The 13,690-nt window shown below is 39.0% G+C and overlaps 1 protein-coding gene across 1 annotated transcript in view; it reads right to left on the reverse strand.

The window, feature by feature from the left end:
- The window catches only part of ADGRE1 (adhesion G protein-coupled receptor E1), a 39,070-nt gene that overhangs the window by 2,142 nt on the left and 23,238 nt on the right, over positions 1–13,690 (reverse strand). Inside the window, exons 10-17 of the mRNA XM_074309993.1 lie at positions 12,366–12,565; positions 11,301–11,471; positions 8,982–9,176; positions 7,695–7,930; positions 6,231–6,297; positions 5,200–5,291; positions 2,716–2,884; positions 2,523–2,618 (exon numbers count right to left, since the gene is read on the reverse strand). Coding sequence (XP_074166094.1) covers positions 2,523–2,618; positions 2,716–2,884; positions 5,200–5,291; positions 6,231–6,297; positions 7,695–7,930; positions 8,982–9,176; positions 11,301–11,471; positions 12,366–12,565 — 1,226 coding nt within the window. The remainder of the gene's footprint in view (positions 1–2,522; positions 2,619–2,715; positions 2,885–5,199; positions 5,292–6,230; positions 6,298–7,694; positions 7,931–8,981; positions 9,177–11,300; positions 11,472–12,365; positions 12,566–13,690) is intronic.

Consider the following 13,690-nt stretch of genomic DNA (forward strand, 5'->3'; position numbering starts at 1 on the left):
CTTCTTTGGATTATATTTATATTCAAAGTGCAAATTCCTAAATGGTTGTTACCATGTTTTGTTCAACTTTTATGCAAACACATATATATGTATATATTTGAACAAATGATATATGGAGTCCCAGTGTGTACATATTGAAATTTGGGTAGATATGTGGAAGGACAGACCAAACTTCTTTGAGTAATATTAGATTTTTTTCTAGGATGCAGGGATGAATTCATTCATTATGATGTCATTCATCCATAAATAGGAGCATCAAAAGGATCTTACCATCTATAAAGAATTTTTCCTTGGTTTAGACTCTGTGCTTGATATCCTCCATCATAGTAATAAATAATGTCTTTAGTCACTCTACACTTATCAGTTTCATCCGATATTTATTATCAGAGTCATTATACAGGGTTATTTCATTATTCTATCTTCCAAAGAATGATCTTGATATACAGAAGGGAGACACCTTGCTCTAAAAGAACCTATAAGATGAATCTTCTGAATCAAATGATTTTTCATAATCAACAACAACAAGCACAATGAGATTTTATATTCTTGTAATTCTTTATTGTAAGTCACAAAATAGTAAATATTTAATCCATTGACGAATAGGGCCTGTGAAAGCCAGCTTGTTCTCTTCCAAAACTTTCATAGAGAATGTCCTGGTTTGTGTATGGATGGCCTTCATAAAGATTTGATATCTATGGTTGAGTAGGCATCTGGTTTAGTGATTATTGATGTTCTCCTAAAAACTTTTGAAGGGCATTAAAATGTTTCGTTGTTGCTAAGTTGTTTCAGTCACATCTGACTCTTCGTGACCTCATTGTAAAAATGCAAGGGGACAAGAGAAAGCAGAATAAGACTGGTCAAATCTATCAAATTTGGCAGAAATTTAGAATTTAAGAGAAGAGGAAGAGCAAGATATGAATAGACCCATGATCTCATAAATGAGATTGGTCCTTTCAATAAGGGAGATGTCAACTCATTCATGCTGGACATTCATGGTGTTGAATATTCATATCCTCTCATACAGAATTATATAGTAAGAGTTGAAGGAACCTCAGATTGCAGTGAGACTAACCCTATCATTTTACAAGTGAGGCTCAGGACTTGCTTAAGGTTTTCCAGGAAACTACACATCAATTTGCTTATTAGGATGTGAACTTTCTTCCAATTCTCTTGACATCTCTTGATAACAGTGGAGCACATGGGCTAGCCACTAGTTTCTTTCTCTCTTTTATACATCACTGGCCTTTACAATAAAGAATTCTATACAATCAAATTATGAAAATGATTAAACCCCATCTTTGTATCCCTAACAGTACTTAACATAACACCCCCATATAATGAGTATTCAATACATACTTTTTGAATGAATAAATGAATGAATGTCTTGAATGAGTGAATGAATGATAAGCAGGGATCTTTGCCTACTGAATTTTTATTAATTCCCTAAAACCTAAATCATATACTGTATCTTATATGCTATAGTTAGTCTTTCCCAAATCCCCTGACAGTAAAGCTCTTCCCCTAGAATTTGGTCCTCTATGTGTCTGATGGGCTTATGTGATATTTTTATTAGAATTAGTTTTATTTATACATCTATCAGACTGTAAGTTCCATGAGGGTAGGGACTGTTTCTTACTTTAATTTTGTATCTTTCCTTTTCTGAATAAAACTGTAACTAATTAATAAATATTTGTTGAGTGAATAAATGAATAGGATTTTTATTGTTCAGTCATTTTTCACTCATGTATGACTCTTCATGAGTCCATTTGTAGTTTTGTTAGCAAAGATATTAGAGTGGTTTGTCCTTTCCTTCTCATTTTACAGATAAGGAAACTGAGTCACATAGTACAAGTTTGAAGTTGGACTTGAACTCATGAACATGAGTCTTTCTGGCTCTAAGCCCCATCTAGCTGCCTTGTATAAGGCGTAGGAAAGAATATATAAGCCATAAAATTTAGGAGACAATGTTTAATGGATGAATAAATTAACATTAGGGCTCAGAATTCCTTGTTGAATAAGTGAATAAACATATTTATTAATAGGACTCAGTAAATATTTGTGGACTTTGACATTTGATCTGTTATAACTATTATAGGCCCCTACTAGGGTATAAGGCCAGAGGGCAAAGACCACATTGCTAGCTCTTTTTATCTCTTCAGTCATCATCTTCATTCCTCTGCCATTGTGCTTCTTTTGTTTTTTACAGACTTTAACACTATGTCCCCTTTTAGGTTCCTTCATCTCCTCCTCCTGGACTTTTCTGCTCCCTCTTCCTACTTCCTTTAACTCCCTTTTCTGTGCTATTTTCTTACTTTAGAATATAAGCTCCTTAAAGCTTTATGCTTGTATTAGTATCCCTAACACTTAGCACACAGCCAGGGCATAAGTACTTAATAAAAGTTTGTTGCCTGCCAACTTTTGGAGCCCTTACCTCTGTGGTACTCCTTCCTGGCCACATACTCTTAAGAGGTGAATTCTTTTCCTTCCTCAGACCAACCCTAAGAGAATGAGAAATCCCTTACCATTTTGGAAGTGGATGGCATTGAGGATAACGAGATTCCTGAAGTGATGCTAGATTTGGCTTTGCCTCTGAAACATTTTTTATATTCTTCTCGCACCTGGAGATTGAGAAATAAGGTTATACATTTCTGGGTTTCAGCTGCTTTCATGAAGGGAAGGCCACTTGGAAGAGGAAGTGGTAGCTATGGCTTTTACCTGGTGATTGAGGACACAGTGGATGATGAAAATGAAGGTTCCTTGCAGGCTATTGATGATGGTAAATAAGTAAGCCATGGTTCTTGCTATGGGACCAATCTGAAAAATTCCCAGGATCCAGGAGCATCCCAGGATGAAGAGTTGAGCAAAAGCTTTAAATGTCAGTAACCTGTGGTGAGAAGATTGGGAAATGGAATCACTCCCCTAAATTTCTTGGAGAGATAACTAATCGAGGTGATTAAAACTGTTGTACAAGATATCAAATTTAGAGAGTGCTGAACTAGAATATCTTTTAGCACTTTTAATCTTTCAGAAATATAGAAAGGTAAGGACTTACTCATCTTATCTTCCATTCAGCCATCAAAGTAATTTCCCTGAATGCACAGGTTTGCCATGTTACACTCCCCCCTCCTCAAAAGCTTCAGTGGCTCCCTATCACACCTTGAATCAAATTCAAAATTCTCTGTTTGGCATTTCAAAGTCCTTCATAACCTGGCACTTCCCCCTTTCAATCTTTTTACACTTTATGTACCACGATATACTCTTCAATCCATGGACAGCAGCCCCCTTGCTCTTCTATTAACAAGATACTCTGTCTCCGAGCTTCAGGCATTTTCCCTGATTGTCCCTATGCCTGGAATGCTCACTCCTTATCTCTGCCTTATGGCTTCCCTGGATTCCTTCAAACTTCAACCAAACTCTAGTCTTCTACAAGAAGCCTTTCCTAACTCCTCTTAATTCTAGTGTTTTCTTTCCTATTTATCCTGGCTATGTTTTGCTTTGTAACATTTGTTTGTATTTGTCTCCCTCATTAGAGTGAAAGCTCCTAGAGGCCCAGGGCTGTCTTTTACCACTTTTTGTATCTCCAGAACTTAGTATAGACTGGAACATTGTAGATACTTAATAAATATTGAATGATTGATCCTGTTTATAGCTTATTTGTACTTATTTGTTTGATGTCTTCTCCATTAGAATGAGGGCTTCTAGGGTAGGAGCATCTCTAGAACTTAGCACAATACCTGGCAAATAGAAAATGCTTAGTAAATGTTTATTGACTATTGAATATCAGAAATAATCTGACTGGAATTTTAAATAGCAGATTTCAAATGGTTTAAGGAGAGAATGGGTAGAGGCTTATAATTTAAGGCTCTATAATAAAAATCTGAGGAAGCTGGAGAAAAGTTCTAGTGGAAAAAATTCCTCTGAGGGGAATAAAGAGTAACTGCCTAAAGAAGAACTAAAACCAGTTAAGATTTCAAAAACATATTTGTGAATGATTAAATTAAGGGCAGGTCATTAAGTTGAAAACACAAGGGAATAATAGATGTAACAGCAGAAAGGGAAATTTATTCCTGGATCTTTATAATTAAAGGAATCAACAGTTTGGGGCAGAGTGGGCTGTGATGATGTAGGGCAATGAAAGTGGGGCTCTGTTATTCCCCTTTGTATTGGCTGTGGTTTTTCCCCTCCTATGATCAGTGACCCTGGGCAAATCCCTTAATATAATGCAGTTTGCCTCAGTTTTCTCATCTGTAAAATGATCTGGAGAAGGAAATAGCAAGCCCCTCTAGTATCTTTATTAAGAAAAACTCAAACGAAGTTACAAAGAATCAGACAAGACTGAAAAACAACTCAACAACAGTAAGGGGAGATAGGATAGAAGATCACAACAGGCTAGAACACTGAAGCTTTTACATGGTAAAGTAAGAATTAATGAGAATAAATGTAAAGTTCTAGGCTTTGGTTTTAAAAAATCAGCTTTCCAATAGATGATGGAGAGACATGACTGGAAGAAAGGAAAACAGAAAGAGAGGAGCTAGCTTCTTTTTTCCTTTTATTGAGCAAAAGTTTATGCATCTAAATGTGTTGGAGCACAGCTGAGTGTCATAGGAACCAACAACTGATTTACATACATGCCAGGTTTATAGTTATGTTCAAGGAGCTCAGCTGACAGGATGCATCTGTTTTTGCACCAATATTCAGCATCAATTGGGGGAGAGGAGACTGTGTCAACCACACCATGACCATAGAGCAAGTAAGAGGAATCTCCAACCACAAGCTAACAATTGCCACAGAAAGTCTCTGGGGCCAACTTAATGGGGTAGATTTGCAGCCCTCCCCCAAAGAAATTAGCAGATGATCCTTCTGTTCAGAGAAAAGAACAAAAGCTAAAAATATGAGCTAATAACTGGGGCAAAAGAAACAAGTGATTTGGAAAACCAGAAAAGTAATTTTCTGATGTTTCATTATAGGTCTCAGTCTCTACATTATCCTGGGACCCTAACCATCTTTGGAATATGATGGAGAAAAGCTACTAAGAGAGCCTGAGTTCTAAGATGAACACTGGAGAATCTCATTCTGGGGTTGTCCCATCCGGGCCCTCTGTATCATCAGGAGGGGATCCATCCTGTCCAGCCCTCCTTCCTGTGGTATTTCCACCTAGATCAGAAGCATTTGGTCCCCTGGGTCTTTAGCTAAGCCCACCTGTTGTATTTGAGGGTTAATACTTCTCCACTGACATTGGACGACTTATTTCTCAGGATCCAAAGGGTCCATGCCAAGAGGACTGAATTAATCTGCAAGAAAATCAGAAATTTTAGTGAAAAGAAAACCTGTTAATTCCAAAGCAGCCCATTCCACTTTGGGATAATTCTAATTTTTAACATTCTCCCCCCCCCACCCCACTTATTTTGGGCATAATTCTGCCAACTTCCCCTCATTGCTCCTATTTCTATCCCCTGGAGCCAAGCAGAATAAATCTAATTCTTCTTCCCTGTGATTTCCCTTCAAATACTTAGAGAAAAGTTTCATATTCCCTTCAAATCCTTTAAAAAATAAATTTCTAAGCCAGCTATAGTGATCAATAACTATAATCCCCACCAGCTGGGGATGGTGAGACAGGCAGATTTCTTGAGCTCAAGACCTGGAAGCTAAAGTAAGAGATGGAACTTGGGGTAAGTGCAAGAGGTGTCCTTTCTAAGTTTGGTATTAATATGATGAGGCTGTTGGGAATGGGGAAGGAAGTAAACTAGTTAAGGTCAGAAAACAGAGCAGGTTAAAGACCCTGTGCCTATTAGAAAGGGGACTGGTTCATCAGAAACCCTTCATACTTCCAATCTAGATGAAATAGGAGACCCAGTCTTAAAATTAAAATAATTAAATATATTTAAATTAATCACTAAATTATTAAATTTAAGTAAATGTCTAATATAACACTTAAAATTGTTCAAAAAATTTAAGTTAAATTAAACATTTTAAAATTTTAAAAATTAAAAATAATGTCTAATCACATAATACAGGGAAAAAATGGAGGAGACAGCATCTTGGGACTCCTAGAATCATGCCATTAGACCAGCTGCCCATTTTTCTGCTTTGTAAGATTGACCCATTCAAGTCCAGAGCCCAGTGATCTCCCAACCTTGTTGTGATGAAAAGAAGTCTTGGGCTGAACTCCTTTCCCCTGCCCCTCTCCCCAAACTTCCTCAGGAAGATACTTCAACCAATGACTCACATACCATTATTACTGTGCAAACAGGTCCCACAAAACTCCAGATGAAACCGGTGTCTGTATTTAGCCAGCAGCTTCGGAATGACAAAGTAAAGTCAGCATTTATCACCCAGTTAGTGAAAGGGTTGAGGCAGGAAATGGGGGTGAAACAATCCAGCCCACCCTGCCCCAGTCCTCATGTACCAGTTGTATTTCCTGTGAAACTATTGCTTTGGAGAAGTAGGATCTGGGCATAGTTTCCTGGGATGTTACAGATATAAGATCCTTTAGACCTCTGATCACAGAATATCATAGCTGGAAGGATCACAGGAATGGAGGATGTCAGGGCTGGAAGGCTTCTTTGCACAGAGAATTTTAAAAGTGGAAAAGAACTTAGATCTGAAATTCTTAACTTTATGTATGTATGTGAAGAAGCTTATACTCTCCTCAAAATAATGTCTTTAAATGTTAAAACATCAAAAGGAAACTACTTACATTAAAATATATTTATAAAATATAAAATATTTAGATATATATTTATATATAAATATAAAAATGTATTTATAAAATATATATATCTCCAGGCTCCAGATTAAAAACTATTGGCAAAGGTGAAAGGGACTTTATAACCCAGGGTATTAACCCTAGGAAGTCTTCAGGATGCAGAACATAAAATGTTAGAGTAAAAAAAAAAAATCTCAGGGGTAGCTAGGTGGCACAGTGGATAGAGCACCAGCCCTGAAGTCAGGAGGACTTGAGTTCAAATCTAATCTCAGACTTAACACTTCCTAGTTGTGTGACTCTGGGCAAGTCACTTAACCCTAATTGCCTCAGCAAAAAAGAAAAAAAAAATTCTCCAAATCTCAGAAACAGAGTTTAGGATTGTATCAGAAAGCAGCCAGTTCAAGACAGAGGAGTAAGAATTCTATCTCTAACCTGCTTGACAAAGACTTATTTAAGCCCCCTGATGAAGACTTACTGAAAGAGAAAGCCCTTCCTCCTTTAGGGCTGGCACTTCTTCTATATCTTAGTCTTATCCTACAGTATTCCCCAACCCTCATTCCTAGTTCTGCCCCTTGGGGCCAAGCAGAACTTAGCTAGTCCTTCTCTCATACATCAACCTTTCAAATATGTCTCCCATAAAATCTTCTCCTATTATAGGCTAAATGTCCCCCAAGTACTCCAAGAACTAACTGTCAGAACTAGAAGGGATCTTGAAATATAGAAAATTAGATCTAGGAGGAACTTTAGGACACGGAATGTCACAGCTGGGAGGAGTCTTGGAAAAGAGGTGGAAGGGATGTTAAAACATAAGATATGGTATATCAGAGCTTAGTTATAAGCTAGTTCAACCATAAGAATTAAGGAGGAACCTGTGCTCTGGGAGAGGAAGGATTGTTTGTGGTGCAAAGGAAGAGAAGCAATGGAGACAAGATTTGGACCTCGGAATTCTGACTCCCCACTCCAGCACACTTCCCTTGCCCACACTCACCAGTTTTGCATCCCATAGCCTTCCCACTGGCTTCCTGTGGCCACCTCCACAATCAGTGCTGGAAGACAGTAGCCAAAGGCACAGAGGTAAAGTACTTTGATATTGTGGGAGCCAAAAAAATTCACAAGTTTGAGGTTCCTGGCCATCAGGAAGAGCATCACGGCCTCCACCAACATCCAGGCAAAGCAGGCCAGGAAGAGGTATTGTAGTAGACCAGCAATGATTGCACACACTATCTGCAAAGGAAGGAGATTCTTCATACTCCCCTGGAAGAACCATGGAGAGGGGCCAGGAACTCGCATGATGCTCTTTTTTGCCTGCCCTGGGTCATGGTGGAAATTGCCCAGCCAAATAAACCAGTAACCCCAAGGACAAAGTGCCCCCACTGGCCAGAGAGCTGGGAAAGGGATGTTGCAGGTTTGGCTAGAAGGATGGTAGGGTCTCCTGAGACAAGTAATACTTGTCCCAGGCTGTCCCCTCACTATCTTTTTGGCTAAGGACCACAAGATCATCTAGGTCGGGCTGTAGAGCTAGGAGAGACATGAGCAATCAAGTCTAGATCCCTTAGGTTATAAAGGAGAAAACCAAGGCTTGGAAAGGCAGAAAGACTGACCTGGAGCCATAGAAAGAGTACATAACCAAGTCAGGATTTAAATGTGGGTCTTTGGATTCACCTCTACTGCTCCTTCAAGTGGACACGCCAGCCCAAGAGCTTGGCCAACACAGACCAAAGAAGCAGAGTCTTCAGGCACAGAGAAGCTGGGGGACACAGATCCAGGCACACATGCAGAGGACACGTCCCTCAGATTGCCTGAGTCTCAGACTTCATCCATCTTGCCACAAAGAGCTCTCAGGTGATACGCTTTCTTTTCTGTGTTCATCACACTTACTGAACTTCCATGGAGCAATGGGCCAGGTTTCCCTGGGCCAAGAAAATTAGTGTCTCATTGGGGAATTACTTAGAGGTGGAAGAAACCTTCAAGACCATTGTATCCTAAGCCTCTTATGTTACAAATGAGGAAACCAAGGCACAGAAAGATTGCATTATTGGTCTAAGATCACAAACCCAATCAATGTTTAAGATTTGAATCCAGTTCCTCTGACTCCATAGTGCCCTATCCACTGCACCATGCTGTCTCTCTATTTACCTATGGTCTTAAAGTACCAAGAGTGAAACACAGAGAGGAAATGGGTGGTTGGGGAGTCTCACCTGAGGATGGGGAGCAGGGAAGAGGCTGACCAGAAGGATGGGAGAGGGCTACATGGCACGAGGCAGTTGGGACGTACCTTATTCTCCACCCTGGCCACTCCTGTGAGGAAGAGGAGCTTTGCCAGGAAGAGGCAGATGCACAGGTGCAGGTGGAGGGTGGTGTTGTGATTCTGGATGGAGCGGCACAGCAGGAAAGTGGCAATGGCCAAGGCAAGACACACTAGTGAAAGACTCAGCCCCACATGGCTTATCACAAACAAGGCAAAGTCCATCTGAAAGGAAGATGGCCCACAGAGGTCACTTACACAGCACAAGCTTTACAGGTACCTCCCAGGCAGGCACTTTCAGGGCTCACGCTCTGCCACCCTCCCCCGCCTCAGCACCTTCCCTCGTCTTCTTGTCATACTAAATAGTGGAGACTCTAGCTTGTGCAAGGATTCTAAACTGGTTAAAATAAATTGAAAGTCTGATTTCCTCCTTTATCACTCCAGGATGTCACTTTCCTAAAGACTTCCTTCTTTCCTCATACCATTCCCCTCTTATTTCTACCCTCTCCAAATCTCACCCATTCTTCAAGGTCTAGATCTGAGAGCCTTCCTGGACCACACCAACCCAAAAGAATCTTCCTTCTCTGAGTTTCTACAGCTCTGAACATGTCCCACTCAGCCCTTATGAGTGTATGTCATTCATTTTCTGTCTTCCAGCTCAACCCTAAGCTCTTTGAGGGCAAGGACTTTGTCTTATGTTTCTTTGTACCAACTATATCCCTATCCACATCTAACCAGTTCCTGGTTTACTTGCCTCATTCTGCTTCTGTGACTTTTCTCCTGTCCTCTCCTTCTACCTATCCACTTTCTACTTACTATCACCATCCAACCCTGGTCTTTTATTACCACTTATCTGGACAGTTGTACTATCCAATCTAATTCTCTCCATTCTACCTTTCATAGCACTTTCAGAAGAATCTTTCTTTCTTATATACATAGAGTTGGTTATTTCACCTCCTCAAAAATGTCCAAGGACTCTATTGCCTCCAAATTAAGTTCAAGTATTCAAAACCCTCTGCAATCTGGTACCACATTACCTTCTCAGCCTTATCTGTTCAAATTGACTCATTCTTTTCTCCTAAACAATGTGCTGCAATTTTAAATGTTCTTGTCTGGTTCCCATTGCTCTGTATTCCTGAAATGTCTTTTTTTAATTTTATTTTTTTGGCTATACTTGCATATTAAATTTTTTTTGCATATTTACATGAGTCATGTTGGGAGAGAAAAATCAGAACAAAAGGGAAAAACCATGAGAAAGAAAAAAAGGAAGAAAAATAAAAAGGGAAACTAGTATGTGTTGATTCATTCTCCATAGGTCTTTCTAAATGCATATGGCATTTTCCATCCAAAGTTTATTGGGGTTGCTTTGGATCACTGAATTGCTTAGAAGAACCAAGTCTGTCTTGGTTGATCATCATACAATCTTCTTGTTGCAGTATATGATGTTTTCCTGGTTTTGTTTGCTTCACTTAGCAACAATTCATATAAATCTTTCTAGGTTTTTCTAAAATCAGCCTGCTCATTTTTTTTAGAACAATTCCATTACTTTTATATTCCATAACTTATTCATCCATTCCCCAATTGATGGGCATCTATTACTTTTCCAGTTCTTTAACCATCACTAAAAGACCTGCTGCAAATATTTTTTGTACATTTATGTCTTTTTTTCTCTTTTATTATCTCTTGGATATACAGACCTATTAGTGGCACTGTTGGATCAAAGGGTATGCACAATTTGACAACCCTTTAGACATAGTTCCAAATTGCTTTTCAGAATGGTTGAATCAGTTCACAACTCCACCAACAATGTATTAGTGTCCCAGTTTTTCCACATCTTCTCCAACATTTATCTTTATCTTTTTCTTATCATCTTAGCCAATCTGATATTCCTTATACTTTTTGAGCTGTTAAATACCTTCTCATCTTGTAAAGCCCACCTCAAATATTGATTCCTCCAGGAAATCTTCCTTGGTTCCCCCTTGATAGTAAAATCCCCTTTTTTCCCCCTTTCCCAGACCTCCAATAAGACTTTAATATATTTAAGTATTTGAAGCCAGACAAGTTTGTATATTGTTTTTATCTGTGCTTATGTCTGTAATCTCTACTAGACTAGAAGCTCCATGAGGGCAGGAACCTTATTTTATCTAAAGTTTCCAACTCTCTAACCCCCCCCCCCAATTACAATGACTACTTCATACAGTTGTTGTTTAATAAATGTTCGTTAAATGAATTAATAAATTAGTAAGTCATTGACACTTTGGTACTTCTTGGTTGATTTGTTTGATCAGTAAAAATTAGTTCTGCCTAACAAGAAACCCTGCAGCCCATCCCACAATTTCCCCCACTGACCACGATCTCCCCAGAAGCCACAATAACAGCCACATTGGCCAGGTGATTGCAGCTGCATGTGGTATGTGTCTCAGTAGAGTGAAGTTTCACACAGTCTGTGGTTCTCCAGCGTCCACCCTCGATTTTTACATCCCAGGAAATACAGATAGATGTGTCCGACTTCTTCTTTGGCTGCAAAAGTATAAGTCCAAACCACCAAGATAATTCTTTCCCAGTGTTAATTGCAAAAATAGTTTGATATAGAGAAGGGAAAGTCTGATTACGTGTAAGAAAAACTAGATTTGAGCCTCACTTCTCCACTAGGTGTCTGTGTTACAACAGTTGATCTGTGTCCTGTTACTGGGTCTCATTTTCCTCATCTGTGACATTATTTAGGTGTACCTCCTGAGGCTAGGAGATCTACATCACTTTGTAACTGTAGAGCACTATAGAAATGGGAGCCATTATTAATGGCAATGAAGCTGGCTGGAGAGTGTAGGGGTATAGGAGATGAGGTGAAATGGAAGTACTGAGATCTCTTTACACAACACACCCTCTTCTACTAACAAAAACTGAAGGGGAAACCAAAAACTTTAGTGATAACAGTCACTTGTCATGGAAATCAAGGCTGGGCGTGTTGGAGGCAGAGACTTTTTCCATCTGGGGCAAATATCACAAACCATGATTTGAAACAAATGTGTCCTCAGGTAAATCAGAGTGCAAGATGCTTCCACTGGGTATGTGTGTGGGGAGTCCACAGCTCCTGGGATACTGAGACAAGGTTACCCACACAGAGAACAGAGGAAGATAGGATAAGCTTGGAGCTCAACACAGCCCACCCTGCAATAGCTTCCCACTCCAGATAACAAGTTATTAAACTCTTACTCGGAAATGCTGAAGGATGGAGCTTTCAGCATCCTTTTGATGTGATGGTCTGGGGAACAGTCCTAGTAACCTCACAGAAGAGATTTTCAGTACATATTTATGAATTGACTGATGGTGAGAGACAACCTACTAATGATTTATTAGGGCTTTTAGAAGGGATTGTGGGAGGTTCAGTTCAAGGAAAGAGATTACCATCCTTACCTGGAGATTCTCCAAAGTATAAATGATTGAATTGGAGAAGTTGTTTTTTTTGTTGCTGGTGATAACACCACCTACAATGTGTGAATTTATCCAAAGTTTCTGAGGAGAGCTGGTCAAGCTAGCCTCTGGACTGTAGAAGAAATTTTCATCCAGAATGGACTCCATGCCCAGGAGAGAAACAAAAGCTATTCCCGTGATACCTGACCAACATTCCATAGAGAAACACCCCATCAATAATAATAATAGCAACATTTATATGAAGCTTACTATGCGCCAGAAACTGTGCTAAGCACTTTACAGTTATGATCCCATTTTACAGATGAGGAAACTGAGACAAAGCAGCATCACTCAGCTAGGATGTGTTTGATTCTGGGTTTGAACTCAGATTTTTTTGACTCCAAGCTTGGTATTCTTTGTGGCACCAGCTATTTGTCCCAGTTAGATGTTAACTCCTTAAAAGTAGATCCTGTATTCATAGTTATCTCTTTAACCAAGGACAATGATTCCAAATAACCAAAATAATAGCCTTGGTGCCTCATTTTTGTTACAACAATAACTCCCCAAATGGAAAGTAACCCTCTTTTCAGACCCAGCCATTCAGTTAGGGAGCTTTGTGGAAACTTTTTATGAGAATCCAACAATAGGCATTTATTAAGCTCCACTGTTTTCTGGGAATTTGGATGGACACTGGTGCTATTGAGACAAAATTAAACAGACTCAAAAGTTCTTAGAATTACTCCTTTCTTTTAAGACTCAGCTCAAGTCCTACCTTCTGCACTAGACCTTTCTGGGTTGTCCCACACCCCTACTCTAACCCATTAGTATTTTTTCTCCTAAAGCATTTGTATCTGTTTTGAATATAACTATTTTTGTTCATATTGTCTCCCCCATTAGAATATAAGCTTTTTCAGAGCAGGGACTGTTTCACTGTAGTCTTTTGTACCTCCAGAACCTAGGTATACATAAAGCACTTAATAAATTCTTCTCAATTAATTGATTAATTGAAGTAACTTACATTTCACTGAGGAGAAATAGGTAAACATATCACTATTTTATGATACTTTGAGGAGGAAGGAAAAAGAGGAAGCAATAGTAACTAGTAGCATTAATAATACTAATAATAGCCAGCATTTTTATAGCACCTACTCGGTATCAGGCACGGTGCTAAGTACTTTACAAATAATATCTCAGTATCTTTGCAATAACACTGGAAAATATGTGCTATTCATATTCCCACTTTAGAGTTGAGGAAATTAAGTGGCTTATTCACAAAGCTAGCAAGTATATATACTTTTATTTTTGAATTTAAGGATACCTTGAATTTG

Source organism: Sminthopsis crassicaudata, chromosome 1 (assembly GCF_048593235.1).
Source record: "Sminthopsis crassicaudata isolate SCR6 chromosome 1, ASM4859323v1, whole genome shotgun sequence".
Classification (NCBI taxonomy): Eukaryota; Metazoa; Chordata; class Mammalia; order Dasyuromorphia; family Dasyuridae; genus Sminthopsis; species Sminthopsis crassicaudata.